The sequence below is a fragment of the Colias eurytheme genome, chromosome 9 (assembly GCF_061535395.1).
Source record: "Colias eurytheme isolate Ceu_HAF_F1 chromosome 9, ilColEury1 Martin Lab GWU primary, whole genome shotgun sequence".
NCBI lineage: Eukaryota > Metazoa > Arthropoda > Insecta > Lepidoptera > Pieridae > Colias > Colias eurytheme.
In genome coordinates this window covers 1,424,386-1,443,973 of record NC_142988.1, presented here as the reverse complement: position 1 = coordinate 1,443,973, position 19,588 = coordinate 1,424,386, and the positions used below count along the sequence as shown (strand labels likewise).

The 19,588-nt window shown below is 44.2% G+C and overlaps 1 protein-coding gene across 1 annotated transcript; it reads right to left on the bottom strand.

Moving 5' to 3' along the window:
* Positions 1-204: 204 nt before the first annotated feature.
* LOC149905579 (matrix metalloproteinase-25-like) lies at positions 205-19,418 on the bottom strand. The gene is made up of 9 exons (XM_090105480.1): positions 19,264-19,418; positions 18,340-18,492; positions 17,969-18,081; positions 17,604-17,762; positions 16,956-17,227; positions 16,302-16,489; positions 1,649-1,793; positions 1,062-1,322; positions 205-657 (listed from the first exon to the last, which is right to left on the bottom strand). The coding sequence occupies exons 1-9, from the start codon at positions 19,354-19,356 to the stop codon at positions 506-508; spliced, it is 1,536 nt and encodes a 511-aa protein (XP_089961606.1). The 5' UTR covers positions 19,357-19,418; the 3' UTR covers positions 205-505.
* Between the last annotated feature and the right edge of the window lie 170 nt (positions 19,419-19,588).

Here is a 19,588-nt window from a genome sequence, read left to right as displayed (position 1 = left end):
AATATTGCTCTGTAACTTACATATTGCAAATGAATTGTTTAAAAGGGTAATTACTTGCACATTACATAAGATATATGTAATATCTGGATATATCAGTAAGATCACAAATTTTTATATATTGGTTTTCATATAAGAAAGTTTTTACTATTTATTAAAACGAGCCTAATTTAAATAAGGAGTGGTTGAAATAAAATCAATCAAAACTTAATTAATATTTTATTAACAAAATATTATACGTAACAAATTAAAGCAATTTACATAATAAACCTTACATGGATTAAAAATAGCTTTTATTAATTTTTTGGTAACACCTAGCACCATAGAGTTACACAAGCTTGTCTATAACCATGTATAACGTGTCTATAACTCCACAACTTTTTCACGGTAAACAGATAAGAACGGTAGCTATACTTTGTACAAAATATAACGTTCGTTTTAGTCAACCGTTTCGAACGTTTAGTTAGAAAGTTTCCGTACTGATTATAATTCTGTTTACTGTGGTTGTCTATGGTTCATCATTAGTGATGTACCGCGACATTTCTGGCGTAGGGTCACAGGGGAACCAGATTTGTGCTGTAGGTAGCGGGTAGTACTCATGCGCTTGGACTAGTCTGTCGTCGAAGCGCCAGAAACGAGGCCCGCGGAAGAAGTAGGTATCTGTAAGGAATGAGAAAATTGGTACAAGTGAAGTATAATATTATAACGTGTGTACGGTGTTATTTCATTTTTGATGGTATTTCCATGGACCAATGTACTCAAGGTATTTCCCATGTCCTATTTGTAAATTTAAACCAACCTGAAAACAGCTATGTTTTAGAAATATCAAGCAAAATTCGTAACTTTGCCTGCCTGTTACACTTAAACCACTTAACTAATTTTGATGAAATTTGAAAGCACTTAGGGCAGGACGAATCACGAAACTGATCAGGCAGAAGGTTTATTTACGTAACGAAGTGCAAATTTTATTCTTTAAAAAAAATGTACGTAACACTGCACTTCGGTCAGTACAAAATATATACCTAAACGTAACTTTTTTCTTCAAATTATAAAAAAAATCTCACCGCCTTTCCATACAATGGCTGCATCAACAGGATAAGGCACTTTTCTCCACGCAGACATTTCTTTAGGATATCCCTTGTCCATAAGCCTTGTTTCTTCATCAAATCTCCAAAACCTTTCATCCTCAATTAAATAGGTCTTATTATTGTAATCTGATATAAATACTGAGGTTAATTCAGCTACGTGTTGTGGAATCGAGTATTCGGTGATTCTCCCGCGCTTTATTAAACGAAAGCGGGAACTGAACTCCCAGTAGCTGCGACCTGAAGAAATAGAAATACATATTGTTTAATTTTTATTTTTTATGAAATTATATAAAATTGTTCTGCGCGGTTTCAGTCACGGACCATATTATGTAGCCTATGTGTTATTCTGCTACATATAAGCTACATTACTGCCAAATATCATCAAAATCTGTTCGCTTTTGCATGAAAAAGTAACAAAATAACATCCATGAGCTTACAAACTTTCTGGTTTATAATACATATTAGGTAGCACGTTATGAATTTAAATTATTTTTGGCGCCAAAAATTTAATGTTCTCACTCAATATGCAAAGCAGAGCAATAAATTAATAATTTGAATCTTACTCCAAAATATAACAATATGTCCATTCCGTTTCTCGTAAATAGTTTTAATGACGCCAATGTATTTCGGCAGGCCAATGAATACGTCGTGGAACCGTTTGGGATATCCGTCTAGTATCATTTTTCTGTCCGATAACACCCACATCCACTAAAAAATTAAAAGCACATTTAAAAACAGCTTAAAAGGAGCTTAACTTTAACAAAATTTCTAATCTTTTTCATAAAAATTCTACTTTACAGCATGGACATAAATGAAGACGTAACATATTTTATAGTGTAGCTTATGGATTCAAAATAAGCTTAGTTCCATGTTAAACAAATCGATTCTAAACAACAACAGCAATAAATATATTCAAATACTAGCTTTCCGCCTGCGGCTTCGCCCGCGTTTTCAAAGAAAAACCCGCATAGTTCCCGTTCCCGTGGGATTTCCGGGATAAAACCTAGCCTATGTTACTCGTGGATAATGTAGCTTTCGAATGGTGAAAGAATTTTTAAAATCGGTCCAGTAGTTTATGAGCCTATTCATTACAATCAAACAAACAAACAAACAAAGTTTTCCTCTTTATAATATTAAAATATTATTAATTTGTTACGGACGACAACCCCTTGTAAATAGTTTCACCACCTTTAAATGTCTTAAGTATTTTTTAATGTATAAAGTTCCTTCGTGTGTTTTTAGAATAACGTTTTATAGTGTGTTTTGATAATCTTTTATAATGTTTTGTGTGATACTTTTATATGTAATTAGAGAGTTTATAGTACGTTGTTATTTTGCTATATTTTATTATTGTATCGAGTCTATGTAAAGTAAAGTATAACGTAGTAATTCATTTAATAGACGCACGCGGCACTTTTACCACCGTCGGGTGTATACTGTGTAAAAATGCACCTCTAGCCTACGGGGTACGGCGTCTTACCCACCGTCGGGAGTAATCCCTATAGTTTTGTATAAGAGAAACGACTTTTGACCGCATAACACGCATCGCTCGGCACACAGTACCACCCTTCAGGTATCTAGAGTATTGCACCATGTTAGCTCCGCCTTGAACAGGAATGAGAGAGCGGTCGCAATATTCCTAGATATCGAAAAGGCTTTCGACCGCGTCTGGCACGAGGGTCTTATATATAAGATCCTTACCACTACCCAATGCCCCGCGCGGCTCGTGAGGATATTGCACTCCTTCCTCACGGACCGCTCCTTTCACGTTTCCGTGTCCCCCGCCATTTCCCGAAACCACTCTGTGCAGGCGGGTGTCCCGCAGGGCAGCTGTTTATCGCCCGCGCTATACTCCGCCTACACAGATGACTTCCCCTCCCCCGCGCCAAATTCTAATCAAATCCTCGCGCTATACGCCGACGATGTAGCTTTAATCGCCGCATCGTTGAATACAACGCATGCGATGGTTAAGGCGCAACGCTGGCTTGATGAGTTGCCTGCGTATTTCGATCGTTGGCGGATATCTGTTAACGCGCGAAAGACACAGGTGATTCGGTTCGGTGGTTTGACTCCCTCCCACCAACTCACTCTGGCTGGTGAGCAGATCCCATGGTCCGATACCGTCCTTTACCTAGGTGTAACTATTGATTGCCGGCTTCGCTTTAACAGCCACGTGAAGCAGGTAATTAACAAGTGCAAAGCCGCCCACGCCATACTTCGTCCGGTGTTATACTCTGAACTCCCGCTGCGTATAAAGGTAAGCGTTTATAAAACCTACCTACGGCCGCTCCTCACGTACGCCGCGCCCGCCTGGTATGTGTATGTGTGTGAAAGCCTGCGCCGCAAAATGCGTGCGCGGCAGTCACTCGCATTACGCGCTATCGTCGGTGCGCCGAGGTATGTGAGAAACGAGCTAATACGTAGCGATCTCGGTGTAGAAACGCTGGATGAGTTTATCCTTCGTCTCTCCCAAAACATGTTCTCGCGGGCGGACGCCTCCTCTCATTCCCATCTCCGAGAGATTGCTCCGCACCGCGCCATTCCCGGGTCGCGTCGTCCGAATCCGCGCGATCTACTACCACCCCCCTCTCCTAAGGCGAACACGCCGTCCTCACCACCGGCATTGCAAACAATGCCGGCACCATACACTGCGCCTCCAGCGCCACCTACCGCCCACGCACTCTGTGCGCCCCTCACTACTCCCTCCTACCAAACCTACTCCCACGCGCAAATAGCGCAATCCTATACAACGCCCCCACCCACGCAAGCTTCGCCTGCGACGGCGCTTCCTATCGCGCCGTCTGTCGCCTCACCCTGCATAACTCCTACACAGTCGGTACACAACGTACCCAGCCAATCCACCGCCCACTCCCACGCGCAATTGGCGCCTCCTATCACACCCATCGGTTTTGTGTCGCTCCCGGGTTCCCTGTCCGTCCCCGGCTTAGACACAAGTCTAAGACGGGCTCGTAAAACCAAACACAGGTCGGTCGAGTCTTCGCAAAATGCGAAAAGGTTTAAAAAGTCGGGCACAGTCTCCTATACTGTGCCCCAAATAACTAACACTTTTATTCCCAAACAGGGCGATTCGTCCTCCCAGTAACCCGCCCGTATTAGCGGGCGGCGCCATACACCTGCTGCAGAGGACGAATCGTCCTGAACAGCATCCCCCACGCAGCCTCCTAACGGAGGCCGCGTGTGTGAAGACCCTTGCTGCATAACACACACACCACTCCGCACAGTCAAGAGCTCATCACTTGAGCAACAGCAAGAAGCAAGAAGTCTCACGGTCAACAGTCGTCGCTCAGCGTACCTACTACTATTGTATATAGTAATAAGAAGCTATTGTACGTCGTTATTAAGAAGAAATTGTACGTCGTTATTATCAAGAAATTGTACATCGTTATTAAGAAGAAATACAGTCCACTGAATTAAGAAAAGGCGGGTTTTATTACATCCCCAATTGGCCCCCCATAGAGGTTGGTCCTTCGAGCCGGATCAATAAGAAACCGGTACGAGCGTTAAGAAGACCTGGTTGAAGACCGAAGAGACCCAAGTAACATCAAGATCACCCAACGGTGCGACGGGCAGGCGTTTGCAGTGCAGAGCGGCGCAACGAGTCAGCGCAGCGAGCCAGCACAGCGAGCAACGCAGCAAGCCAGCGCAGCGAGTCAGCGCAGCGAGTCAGCGGCATCGTGGTGATCCAGCTTCAATTAAAAAACGCGGTTTTCACCGCGCCTCTAATTCACAGCACCTAACGGTGTCAAAGGCTGTGAATTCAGAGCTTAACGCTGTTGCAAGACAGTGGTGCAGTGCGTGGTGTGACACTGCCGGTTCAGTCGAAAGGCGCAACGGGCGTCGAACCGAAAAGCACTGCTACGCCGGTAAGGTGTTGGACGGTATTGGGACCGGACTGTAGGTACTGCCAAAAGCACCGGACACTCCCGCCGGTGACAGAGCACCCAGTACTTTCCAGCACTCTCTGCCGGGTAGGCCCTCCCTTTCCTATCCTTATATTCCATCCCTGAAGGAGCATATCTCGGTGCGAGCCGAGCCCTCCTGAAGGTCTGTTAGGGCCAGTTAGGCAGGTAGGGGGGCACCAGCGCCCGAAGAAGATGCCAACAACGCGCAGTCAGACTACGGGGGACGCGAATAGGGTACACGCCGAAGGTCCTGCGTCGGCATCGGCCGACACCTTTGAAGTCCCGGACACACACGTTGGGGTAGGCACGACGACACCCGCGATGACGACACCCGCGACGATACTAGGAACGCAAGCTAGGCGCACCGCGGCGCCATCGGTTAGATCACAACGCTCGACGGCGAGCGTAGCGGCTAGGATCAAACGGCGAGAGTTAGAAACCGCGGAAAAGCTAGCTGCATTTAGGCGGGAAGAGCTACGCATCGAGGCCGATTTAGAACGAAAACGACTCGAGGCGGACGTCGTCGATATTCGGGAAGAAACAGATAGGGAAAGCGTTGAGGGAGAGATTATTAAACATCGCGTGAACGATTGGTTAGAGCGAAGCATGCCACGGGGGGAGCCGGAAATCCCCAGAGCCGCGATAGGAGCAGAGGCGAAGACGCCGCGGAACCACTCGCCAGAGGCACGGCGGAGTACTACAGGGATTCGTGAGCTGACGTCTCGTCGCGTACCGGATAGGCATAGGGACCAACGATCACCGTCGCCGCGGCGACAGAGCGATATAGAAAAACTCGCGGTTACGTTAGAGCAGCTAACGAGGAATCGACCGACGTCAAGGCAAGCTATGGAGTTGCCAGGCTTTAACGGGGCCCCGGGCGAATGGCTACCGTTTAAAGCAGCATATGTAGAAACAAACGCGCAGTATAGGTTCACGGCAAGCGAGAATATAGCACGCTTAAGGTCTTGCTTAAAAGGAGAAGCGAGGCAAGCCGTATCCGCGTTATTGTTTACAGCGAACGACCCGGACGTTATACTAAAGACATTAGAGCAATGTTTTGGAAGACCGGAGGTTATTATAGACGGCGCTTTAGAGGACATTAAGCGTCTGCCGCGTTTAGGGACCACGCCCAACGAAATAAATCAGTTCGCGATAAAATTGCAAAATATAGTTACGATAATATCGTGTCTAGATGAACGAGGATACCTGCAAAACCCGATGTTAGCGCGAACTGTAGTAGACAAGTTGAGCCCGCACATGCGGTCACGCTGGTGCGATTACGCGGAAGACCATGGAAATTACGCGGAGCCAGAGATTACGACACTATCACGCTTCCTTATGCGAGAGGCGGATAGGAGTCTAAGGCACACTTTCGCGTCCTCGGGGCTCGCTATAGGCGGTCGAAGCATCGGTAGGTATAACGAGCCGGCACAACGTAACGAACGCAAACCGATGAAAGTATACGCCACCGCGGCGGTGGAGAGTAAGGACGTATGCTTTTGTTGCGGGGCGGAGCATAAGACGTTTACGTGTAAAAAGCTATTAGCGATGCCAGTTCAAAAACGATGGGAATGGGCGAAAGAGACACACGTATGTTTCCAGTGTCTAAATAGCAAACACAGACGTTTTCGATGCAAAGCAAAACGCTGTGGCACGGAGGAGTGCCGGGAAGGTCATCACGCGTTATTACATTTACAAGAAAAGAAAAATAGCGAACGTGAAAGCGAACACAGCGAGGACGTAGCCGTACATACGGCGTCCATCCACGCCACGACGGCTCTCAGTAAAGTACTACTTAAAGTTTGTCCTATCACCGTCAGAGGCGCTGGCGGTGAAGTAGAGACGTACGCGCTACTGGATGAAGGGTCCACAGTCACCTTGATAGACGATGAACTCGCAAACATCGTGCGCGCACAGGGGCCAACGCAGCCGCTAAGTATAAGGGGTATCTCGTCTGCTACGAATGAGAACGAAAGCAGGAAAGTAGAGATTAGTGTACGCGGCCGCGGCCAGAGCGATTTCGAACAAATAAAAGCGCATACGATGAGAGACTTGCGTATCGGTAGTCAGACGGTGCGAGCCGAGTATTTAGTACACTCGCACCTAACATCGTTAAGGTCACGTGACTTGTGCTACGAAAACGCGACGCCTAAAATACTAATTGGAACGGACAACTGGCACTTAATCGTTTCGCGACGCTTATTGGTCGGCGGGAATGACGAACCGGCGGCGTCACTTACCCAGTTAGGATGGGTCATTCATGGGACCGCGCCGCGCCGATCGATAACGCGGGACGATGAGAGGGTGTTACACGTCGTGAGCGATAAGGAATTTAAAAGTAACACAGAGGACGAAAACCTGCGCGATAGAGTGGAAGCACATTTCGGAATAGACGCGTTAGGTATTTCAATGCGTGTGAAACCGTGCGAGTTAGATGAACGCGCGGTACGAGCCTTCGAATCGTCGGTCGCGCTGAGGGACGGGCATTATGAGGTGGGACTGCCTTGGAAGAATAGCGATATAATAATGCCACCTAGCTACGAAGCGGCCCGGCGACGATTACAAGGAATCGAATTAAAAATGGATAGATCGCCGTCTTTTAAAGCGGATTATACGGCGCAAATAGACAGGCTCATCAAGGAAGGATATGCCAAGAAGTGTGAAGGCAGCACGCACGCGACGCACGAACTAGATACGCGACTTTGGTACTTGCCGCATTTCGCGGTAACGAACCCGAACAAACCGGGTAAGATGCGGCTAGTATTCGACGCAGCAGCGCGCGTGGGAGGCCGCTGCCTCAATGACGTATTATTGGATGGGCCCGACTTGTTACAATCGCTCAACGGCGTATTATTTCGCTTCCGGGAACGGCCCGTGGCAGTATCGGCCGACATAAGAGATATGTTTTTGCGAATAAAAATACGTCCGGAAGACGTGGCGGTGCAGCATTTTCTGTGGCGAGGGGACGACCGAGTAGGTCCGCCGCAGAAATACGTCATGACATCCATGATATTCGGGGCAAGGAGTTCGCCTTTCTTAGCACACAGCGTGCGTAATAAATGCGCTCAAGATCATCAAGAATCCCACGCACTGGCTTACGAGGCCATCACGCTTAATCACTACATGGACGACTGGCTGGACAGCTTCAGCTCCGCGGAAGTGGCCGCCCGCACCATACAGGAGGTTAGAGAAGTCTACGAACGCGCGGGTTTCCATTTAGCAGGATGGAGCGCGAACATAGAGGAGTTACTCGCACCTGTATGTAGAGAGGATAGAGCCGGCGCTCCACGTGAGCTAGGCGCCAACGCCCACGCATATGAAAAAACGTTAGGCATCTTGTGGTTATCGGGTAGCGATGAGTTAGCATTTAATACGGCAATGAATAGGATTCCGGGCGACATTAAGAACGGGCAACGCGTACCAACAAAGCGAGAGGCGCTAGCGACGGTTATGGCGTTATTCAACCCACTCGGCTTGTTGAGCCCGTATACGGTCACAGCCAAGATTATGTTGCAGGGGCTGTGGCGCAAACAAGTCGCGTGGGACGAACCATTGCCTGTCGAGGAGGCGGAAGCCTTCAGCGAATGGTTATCAGATATACGGTACATAGAAGCGTTGAGGTTGCCGCGCTGTTATGAAAAGAAAGAGATAGCAAGTAGGCAATTACATGTGTTTTGCGACGCGAGCGAGCAGGCGTATGCGGCGGTCGCATATTGGCGATTTGTGAACCATGACGGCAGCGTGTCCGTGACGCTGATCGCAGGAAAAGCCAGAGTAGCTCCCATGAAGGCGCAAACGATACCGCGGCTCGAGCTGCAGGCGTGCCTAATAGGCGCACGCCTAGCGGAGTCAATTATGCGCGAGCATCGGGAACCGTGCGAAGCTACATTCTGGAGCGATTCGAAGACAGCACTGCATTGGATTAGGAACGAATCCGCGCGATACACGCCGTACGTAGCGCACAGGCTTACCGAGATCACCGAGCTAACAAACGCAAAGCAGTGGCGATGGGTACCAACAGACAAGAACGTAGCGGACGCCGCCACACGAGCAGGAAATACCGCACTTACAAGCACGAACAGCTGGTTTAGGGGACCGCGATTCTTATTAGAATCGCCCGAGACGTGGCCTCAGGAGAGCGTAGGAAAACCAACAACAATTTCATGCGAAATCGTAGCGCACGCGACAGTAGTAACACCGTTGATAGACGTAACGCGGTTCTCAACGTATACCCGATGCGCCCGGGCGTTAGCGCGCGTTTTATTGTTCGTCGCTAAATGTCGTAAGCAAATACGAACTATGGACGTAACGTTGATGGAACAGGCAGAACGGACGTTATTAAAGCAGGCGCAACGAGAGAGCTTCGCCGATGAAATCAAGGCGCTCGAGTGCGGCAGAGGCGTCCCGCGCACTAGCCGCGCGTTTAAGTTGAACGTGTGCATAGACGAAGACGGGCTATTGCGCTTGAGAGGACGGATTAACGCAGCCGACGTTCCTGAATTAAGAAAACGGCCGGTCCTACTCGATGGCAAGCACCCGCTCACACGTCTCATCGTCGTTAAAGAACACAGTGAAAACGCTCACATCGGTCGCGAACACGTAGTAAATAATTTACGGCAAAAGTATTGGATAATAGGTATACGTGCCGTAGTAAAATCGGTTATAAGTAAATGTGTCACATGCACGGTGAAGAGACGCAACCCAAGTGTGCCCATAAAGGGCAACCTACCGCGGGTACGACTAGACATGTATTCCCGTCCATTCGCGAGTACAGGAGTAGATTGTTTCGGCCCGATGACGGTCACGGTAGGTAGGCGCAGAGAGAAACGGTGGGGAATGCTATTCACGTGTATGACAACGCGCGCGATACATTTAGAGATCTTACATAGCTTGAGTACGGACTCAGCCATAATGGCACTACGTAGGATGGCCGCGCGACGCGGGTGGCCAGCGGTTATAATGAGCGATAACGGTACTAACTTTCGCGGCTCCGACGTCGAATTGAGGCGCGCCTACGCAAAGTGGCTGCCAGAGTTGGAAGGATGCGCACTGGGAAAAAGAACAAAGTGGAGGTTCATCGACCCGGGCGCACCCAACCAAGGGGGTAGCTGGGAGCGGCAAATCCGTACGGTTAAGGACGCATATACAAATTGACGCGCATCAATTTTACGTTTTGAGTCTTACTACTACACGTGCACGGCTCACACACACAGCGAAATGCGAGAAACGACGAAATTATGACTAAACTGACACGACTTGATAATTGAACTTATTTTTATTGCCATGTTTTTTTTTTTAATTTACTTTGATTTGTTTGTAACGTTGAATGGTCACAAAAGTAGATACCATTTACCTAATTTCATTGGACAGTGATTGATTGGTAAACAAGTACTTGCCAAAGTGTACTTCGAAGACGGCTACTGGAACTAATAGATGATTAGAGCTACGTGTACCAAGTTTGGGCTCATTTTGTTAGTTATGTTGAGACCTTACCTCCGGACTTGATGGAGTGACCTGAAGGTGTACTTCGAAGACGGCTACTGGAACTAATAGACGAGTAGAGCTAGGTATGCCGAGTTTGGGCTCGTTTTGTTAGTTACGTTGAGACCTTACCTCCGGACTTGATGGAGTGACCTGAAGGTGTACTTCGAAGACGGCTACTGGAACTAATAGACGAGTAGAGCTAGGTATGCCGAGTTTGGGCTCGTTTTGTTAGTTACGTTGAGACCTTACCTCCGGACTTGATGGAGTGACCTGAAGGTGTACTTCGAAGACGGCTACTGGAACTAATAGACGAGTAGAGCTAGGTATGCCGAGTTTAGGCTCATTTTGTTAGTTATGTTGAGACCTTACCTCCAGACTTGATGGAGTGACCTGCAGGTGTACTTTGAAGACGGCTACTGGAACTACTAGACGATTTGAGCTAGGTGTACCGAGTTTGGGCTCATTTTGTTAGTTATATTGAGACCTTACCTCCGCAATTGATAAAGTGACCTGCAGGTGTACTTCGAAGACGGCAACTGGAACTAACAGACGAGTAGAGCTAGGTGTGCCGAGTTTGGGCTCGTTTTGTTAGTTATGTCGAGACCTTACCTCCGGACTTGATGGAGTGACCTGAAGGTATACTTCGAAGACTGCTACTGGAACTAATATACGAGCTGAGCTAGGTGTGCCGAGTTTGGGCTCGTTTTTTTAGTATATAATTTTGTTGTGGTATCAAATGCAAGTGGGTTTTCGAAAACTAGAAAGAAAATACTTTTATTTGGCACATACATATACTACTGATAGGTACTTGCAAATACTTTTTAAGTTCCAATATACTGAAACATTACTATAAATAAAATGTTGTGTGGTTTTATGAAACCACGGTAAAAGTGAAACTGTTCGAACGGTTCCGAACACTGCTTTGTGTAGCGCATGTCGCGTGCCGAGTAGGTATACCTACTCGGCAGCCGCGATATACGCGACATGCGCTACACAGACCAAAAAGTTTGAGACGATGTAATAAAAGTTTCACTTTAATAAAATCTATCAAAAATCTTATATCATACGTATATAATATGTATCTTTATTTATATCTAACTAGCGGTCCGCCCCGGCTTCGCCCGTGGTACTTACATCTTTACGTTTTCTCTACATAAAAACCATCCTCGTACTTGAAGGAATATAATAAAAAAAGAATTATCGAAATCGGTTCAGCCGTTCTCGAGTTATGCGCTTACCAACACATTTTGCGATTCATTTTTATATATAAGACTAGCGACCCGCCCATGCTTCGCATGGGTGCAATGGCACGGCCGCGGCGGCCGGCCGGTACCGCCGCAAACGCTACGTCCCGCAATTTTTAAATCTGTAATATCTTCGAAAATATTCACTTAAATCATGCGGTGTAAAGGGCCATATAGATCTATATTAAATGAACAATGTATCCATGGTATTTAATTGCTTAAGGATTAATGCTGTATTGGTTAAAATCGCTTCGAAAATTAGCCATTATTTGTCGTAAAAAGTAAATGACAAAAAAAAGTTATTGTGGGTTATCCATAAGAGATAGACATATACCATCGCGGACTTTTCTGTAGACCTTTTCAATGTGTATAATACTTAGTACATTATTTTGATAAAACTCGTAGGGTTCAGCCTGCGTTTGCAATGTAAGCGGAATAAATGTAATTTTTTACGACATCACATTAGAAACCTCAAAAATAACAGTACTTCTCCACTACTTAATGGATATTATTATACATATAAACCTTCCTCTTGAATCACTCTATCTATTAAAAAAAACCGCATCAAAATCCGTTGCGTAGTTTCAAAGATTTAAGCGTACAAAGGGACATAGGGACATAGGGACATAGGGACATAGAGACAGGGAAAGCGACTTTGTTTTATACTATGCAGTGATGCCACTTTGCGTTGTAATTTTATAACTCAAGAACAGGCTCACCTATCCAAACAAAATGTTTAGGCTTTTTTCAGACTATTAAGTACATGGTTTATGTGAAGTTTGGTAAGGTAGAGTAGTGTATAGTATGGTAGAATAGGGTAAAGTAGTGTAGAGTAGAGTAGTGTAGGGTAGGATAGATAGGGTAGGGTTATGTAGGGTAAAAGATAAAAAATGGATAAAACTCAAGAAAAACAATTCTTTTTAATTAATTCTTAGTTTTCATTATATTACTATGGCAATTTGATGAATGTTCCTGTAGTTCCATATTTCTTTTGAATCTTGGATCGGTCAATTCTGGAAGGAGGCTGTTCTTATAAAATCGAATTAAATGTGTCTTCATGTTCTCCTTCAAAAATTGATCGTCATATCTTTCCGGTTGCCCTTCGGGTGTATCATCACGACTACCTTCACGTAGCTCTAATCGTCTATTAGTCCCAGTAGCCGTCTTCGAAGTTCGAAGTACACCTTCAGGTCACTCCATCAAGTCCGGAGGTAAGGTCTCAACGTAACTAACAAAACGAGCCCAAACTCGGCATACCTAGCTCTACTCGTCTATTAGTCCCAGTAGCCGTCTTCGAAGTACACCTTCAGGTCACTCCATCAAGTCCGGAGGTAAGGTTTCAACGTAACTAACAAAACGAGCCCAAACTCGGCATACCTAGCTCTACTCGTCTATTAGTTCCAGTAGCCGTCTTCGAAGTACACCTGCAGGTCACTCCATCAAGTCTGGAGGTAAGGTCTCAACATAACTAACAAAATGAGCCTAAACTCGGCATACCTAGCTCTACTCGTCTATTAGTTTCAGTAGCCGTCTTCGAAGTACACCTTCAGGTCACTCCATCAAGTCCGGAGGTAAGGTCTCAACGTAACTAACAAAACGAGCCCAAACTCGGCATACCTAGCTCTACTCGTCTATTAGTTCCAGTAGCCGTCTTCGAAGTACACCTTCAGGTCACTCCATCAAGTCCGGAGGTAAGGTCTCAACGTAACTAACAAAACGAGCCCAAACTCGGCATACTTAGCTCTACTCGTCTATTAGTTCCAGTAGCCGTCTTCGAAGTACACATTCAGGTCACTCCATCAAGTCCGGAGGTAAGGTCTCAACATAACTAACAAAACGAGCCCAAACTCGGCATACCTAGCTCTACTCGTCTATTAGTTCCAGTAGCCGTCTTCGAAGTACACATTCAGGTCACTCCATCAAGTCCGGAGGTAAGGTCTCAACGTAACTAACAAAACGAGCCCAAACTCGGCATACCTAGCTCTACTCGTCTATTAGTTCCAGTAGCCGTCTTCGAAGTACACCTTCAGGTCACTCCATCAAGTCCGGAGGTAAGGTCTCAACGTAACTAACAAAACGAGCCCAAACTCGGCATACCTAGCTCTACTCGTCTATTAGTTCCAGTAGCCGTCTTCGAAGTACACCTTCAGGTCACTCCATCAAGTCCGGAGGTAAGGTCTCAACATAACTAACAAAACGAGCCCAAACTCGGCATACCTAGCTCTACTCGTCTATTAGTTCCAGTAGCCGTCTTCGAAGTACACCTTCAGGTCACTCCATCAAGTCCGGAGGTAAGGTCTCAACATAACTAACAAAACGAGCCCAAACTCGGCATACCTAGCTCTAATCGTTTATTAGTTCCAGTAGCCGTCTTCGAAGTACACCTTCAGGTCACTCCATCAAGTCCGGAGGTAAGGTCTCAACATAACTAACAAAACGAGCCCAAACTCGGCATACCTAGCTCTACTCGTCTATTAGTTCCAGTAGCCGTCTTCGAAGTACACCTTCAGGTCACTCCATCAAGTCCGGAGGTAAGGTCTCAACATAACTAACAAAACGAGCCCAAACTCGGCATACCTAGCTCTAATCGTTTATTAGTTCCAGTAGCAGTCTTCGAAGTACACGTTCAGGTCACTCCATCAAGTCAGAAACTAAATATGAAATTTATAATCCCATAAGTATAAAATCTATAAATAAAATAAATGCGTGAAGGATCAAGTTTATTAGGTGAAATATTTTGTATTCGTACAGTGATCTTTTCGTAAACGAGGAGCTGCTTACAAGCGTCACAGTGTCTACTCACAGCGGCGGCTGAGCGCAGACTAAATTACTAAAATATTTCATTACAAATTGTGTTGCAATAATTCAAGGTAGTGACAAATAAAATAACCCTTATTTCAATGCAATAAGTATCACGCGTTACAGCTAAATATGTGAAAAAATAAGATTTGATTTTAATTTTTTTCTCAGCCTATTTGTAACATTTTGATAGTTTTATCTAGTACCTTTTTGAGATAGACATGTCTACTTACTTAAAATATTTTTAAATAAATCAATTTGTTTTATTAAATACAAGAAAAATGTTCGTTTATTCAGCACGATATTGTCAATTTTGGGTGAAGAGGCAACGGAAATTATTTTTTTCAATATTATAAACCAAAATTTTCGACTTAAAATATAGTACCTTTTAAAGATTAAGGAGTAATCTATTTATGGTTATTTTTAGTTAAATTTGGTTTTGTACTATTTCGCCGCAAAATGCACCGAAAAACTGCGTATTTTTGTCAGATTCGTAAACGCGTCCTTAAGAGCGCATTGACGGTTGTATTAAACGAGCAGGCACCCCGGGACGAAGTGCTACAAACGTTAATGAACGAGGTCGAGTTTACGGTAAACTCGCGACCGCTTACGCACGTCTCAGTCGATCCTGAGGACCCGGAAGCGTTAACTCCGAACCACTTCTTACTAGGAACGGCAGACGGTATGCCAGTGATAGGTTCCAGTAACCGGTTGGACAAGCGGGCTTGGAGGGTTGCGCAAGCGCTAGCCGACGCTTTCTGGGCTAGATGGGTGACGGAGTATTTGCCTACGCTTACACCGAGGGGAGACGCGGTACGGTCGACACCGAACGTCAAGAAAGGGGACGTGGTGTTGATAACAGACGGCATATTACCGCGCAACGTGTGGCCTTTAGGGCAAATAGAACGTGTGTACGAAGGGACGGACAAGGTGGTGCGCAGCGCCGACGTAAGGACCAAAGGGGGGATTTTTAGGCGACCCGTTAGGAGGTTAGTCGTCCTCCCGATAAATGAGGGCTCCGAGGTTCTGCGCCGGGGGGAGGATGTTACGGACGACAACCCCTTGTAAATAGTTTCACCACCTTTAAATGTCTTAAGTATTTTTTAATGTATAAAGTTCCTTCGTGTGTTTTTAGAATAACGTTTTATAGTGTGTTTTGATAATCTTTTATAATGTTTTGTGTGATACTTTTATATGTAATTAGAGAGTTTATAGTACGTTGTTATTTTGCTATATTTTATTATTGTATCGAGTCTATGTAAAGTAAAGTATAACGCACGCGGCACTTTTACCACCGTCGGGTGTATACTGTGTAAAAATGCACCTCTAGCCTACGGGGTACGGCGTCTTACCCACCGTCGGGAGTAATCCCTATAGTTTTGTATAAGAGAAACGACTTTTGACCGCATAACACACACACCACTCCGCACAGTCAAGAGCTCATCACTTGAGCAACAGCAAGAAGCAAGAAGTCTCACGGTCAACAGTCGTCGCTCAGCGTACCTACTACTATTGTATATAGTAATAAGAAGCTATTGTACGTCGTTATTAAGAAGAAATTGTACGTCGTTATTATCAAGAAATTGTACATCGTTATTAAGAAGAAATACAGTCCACTGAATTAAGAAAAGGCGGGTTTTATTACATCCCCAATTGGCCCCCCATATAATTATTATTATAAAATAAAACAAAAACATTATAATATTAGTGTAGACTACACTGTTGACTACACTACAAACTCCGAAAGTACGCAAATTACCACCCACCTCTTCTTCAAACACAAAAATCTTGCCCTGTATAACCTGTATCGTGTCATAGTTCGTGAAGCAAAGATCCGGTATGTCATCTTCATCGCTGTCTGCTTTCGTGAAGCGCGGCACTAAAGACGACCTCGTTTGAACCGCCTCTGTTGTTTCCTCTGACTCCTCTGCTGAATGCTCGTTGTTTATTGATGCTAAAAATGTTAATTGTAATTATGATAATGTTATACGAGTTTCATGGATTTGCTCCTGATTGAAAATGCTGATCATGTTTTATTATCCTCGCGTTTTATTTTTAAACATTGAAAAGAGTAAAGATTTATTATTTCAGTTACCTACTTACGATGTCAAGTTATAATCAAACGATCAATTAACTATAAGGTTTAAAAAAAAGAAATATTTTATTATTTCATGACTGTGTCTACGAATATTTTATTTGCGCAAGTAGAGTTTGCATGCGCGTAAACTAGAATAACTAGAGCATATATATGCAGAGAAAATCGATCAGTGGTACACGAAAAATATTTCTTCTTATACTTACCAGTATAAATACGATTCTCAAATGAATTATTTATGCTTTAGAGCCTTTAGATACATGGCTTTTTCCTGGAGGCATTCTTACTCTATCCAAAACACATAACATCTCTATGAAACACTCACAATACAACTCCTGCATCCCCAAAATATCGTCTTCATGTAACTTCTCAACAGGAACCTGGTAGTACGGGTACATAACAGACGCCTTAACATTCGAGTGTGACAACCCTAGCGCATGGCCTATCTCATGTACGGCGACTGCGAAGAAATCAGTGACGTCATCGTCTTCCTCGTCAGGGTTGTCGCCCCAGAACTCGTCGTCATCGAAGTGCATCGCGCCGTGGGGAGGAGGGAACGCGTGGGCCACCACTCGGCCCGGGCCGTCGAAGGGAAACCTATAAGATGGAAAGGGCTTTGAGTTTGTTAGAGAAGGTTAAAGAGAAAGATAGTTGAAATATTAAAAATGTACCTACTTCCTAGTTGAAATACTCTTGTTATGATGATAGCGTTGATGAATCGAATTGAACTATTATGACAACGTAAAAAAAGTTCAGCAACTTAAGCAGGCAATATTATAAGCTTAATGATTTTTTTTAATGTTTAAAATTAACTGTCCCTTTCTTCTGTACTTTATAATCCAGTAAATACATTAAATACGATTGGATATCATTTAGGCTCTCCATTAAATAAGCCGATTACGCAGCGACGATAACGGATAATGTTTCAAGAATTAACAATCTACCCAATTTTATTAATGCTAAACTAACTCACCCATCCCCATGGTCCCTGCTAACAAAAGAAACCTGTATATCAGGCTTGGAATCATGTCGCAGGAAGGTGAGCCCCCCGTGCGGCGCCCACACTGCCAGACCTGCCTCCATGATAGCTTCTACTCGAGATTTCTCTAACGTACTCGATCCATTTAATACACTGGAAAATAGTAATGTGTATTTTAAGAGTAATACATTTTACAACAACTCAATTCCCGTGTAGTTATAAAAATCATTGAACGAAATCCTAGTCGCAAACTAGTCGAGATGAAACGGTAGGTAAATACATAAAGCGTTTTTGCCACGATTCTTTAAATCAATTTAGAAATTATTTTTTTTTTTTAAATAATAGATATTATTTTTTACCTATAAGTAATGGTCTTCTTGTCCCAACCTTGCTGGAGGATGTATCGTTTATTCCGATGTGATTTATTGTTAGGAACGATATCTTTTACACCGCATCTTTTCCTTCGAAATAGCTGAAACATTTTAATGATAAATCTCTTGACTCTTTATTAAGTATAGTGTTAGCCTTTTAGCCAAATTAGAATTAAAAAGCTTGGTGACAAAATTTACGAAAATTACTTATTAATTTTCGTAAATTTGTGTCACCGGATTAATAATTTAAAAGAGTTGTTCTATCACCATGCATTGATACCGTTAATTTAACTGCAATAAAGAGGCAAGTCTATATACTTATTACCATTTACGTACTTAATTTCTCGGATATATCTTACTTTTACTGTCGCTTCGTCTATTTCCCCGGTCGGCGATAAGCCCGCGAAAGTTTGCATTTTCCGGACTCCCTCCATGATCGCCTGTTTTGTATACGTGAAGTCAATGCCTTTTTCTCTTTCGGGAAGGTAGCCATAACGCGTCAGAAATTCGCGCTGAAGATTTAATTTATGTGTTTTCAGTATCGGATTATTGCATGCAAGTTTTGTACATTTTACCTAGGTACCTTTTTATTGTGAGGAAAATATTTTATGGACATTTCGGGTACCTAAGTACCATTGTTATCTTATTTTACATTAATTGTATTTTTGGTATTTAATATAAATTGCACAAAAACTAAATATGTAGTGTATATGGATTAGGTACTTGTATAATAATTTCATAGCATCGAAAATAGGAACTTGAATTAACCTCTAAGAGCGAGCGCGCACGAGCAACTTTGTCTCCGCAACTATTTTGTCTCTGCAACTATTTTGTCTCTCCACCCATGGGCTAGTATGAAAGTGCGCGCACGTAGCGACGCAACTCCCCATACAAATTGATGGGAGAGACAAAATAGTTACGGAGACAAAGTTGCTCGTGCGCGCTGGCTCTAAGAGCTAGCGCGCACGAGCAACTTTGTCTCCGGAACTATTTTGTCTCCGCAACTATTTTGTCTCTCCCACCTATGGGCTAGTATGAAAGTGCGCGCACGTAGTGACGCAACTCCCCATACAAATTGATGGGAGAGACAAAATAGTTGCGGAGACAAAGTTGCTCGTGCGCGCTAGCTCTAACCAAGCCTCTAACCAAACGGCCTGGCATTCAATAAAAAGTAAAACTAATCCTATAAAAAAGGTTTCACAAAATAGGTTAGAAACCATAAACAAAACTTATTGTTGATTTTAAAAAATTAGACCAATCGATAACCCATAGATAACACTGACCACAGATTGCACAGATGGCGCACTTTCTTCCCGAAATATAGTCCGGCAAGTCACTGAACTATACAAAAACCACAGCACCACGTACGTTTTCATGATGACCAAGAAACTAAATGACGATACATTGAATACAACTTGAACTTTGACTGCAGATAATATTAAATAAATAAAGCAATGTTAACGCCCTGACGGATATGAGTAATAACTCTTGAAATGCGCGGAAATGCAAATTTTAATGATTTATCGGTTAATTAAATTAGCCATGATGAGGACTAAACAGGAACTTTAATTGTGTTCCTACATAATTAAGGCTATTCTGTCTCGCCTT

Coding starts and splice junctions, on each gene's coding strand:
- LOC149905579 (XM_090105480.1), bottom strand. CDS start 19,356: ATGAAAACGTACGTGGTGCTGTGGTTTTTGTATAGTTCAGTGACTTGC. Junction 18,493..19,263: donor CGCCATCTGTGCAATCTGTG/GTCAGTGTTATC, acceptor TTAAATCTTCAG/CGCGAATTTCTGACGCGTTA. Junction 1,323..1,648: donor ACATATTGTTATATTTTGGA/GTAAGATTCAAA, acceptor CTATTTCTTCAG/GTCGCAGCTACTGGGAGTTC.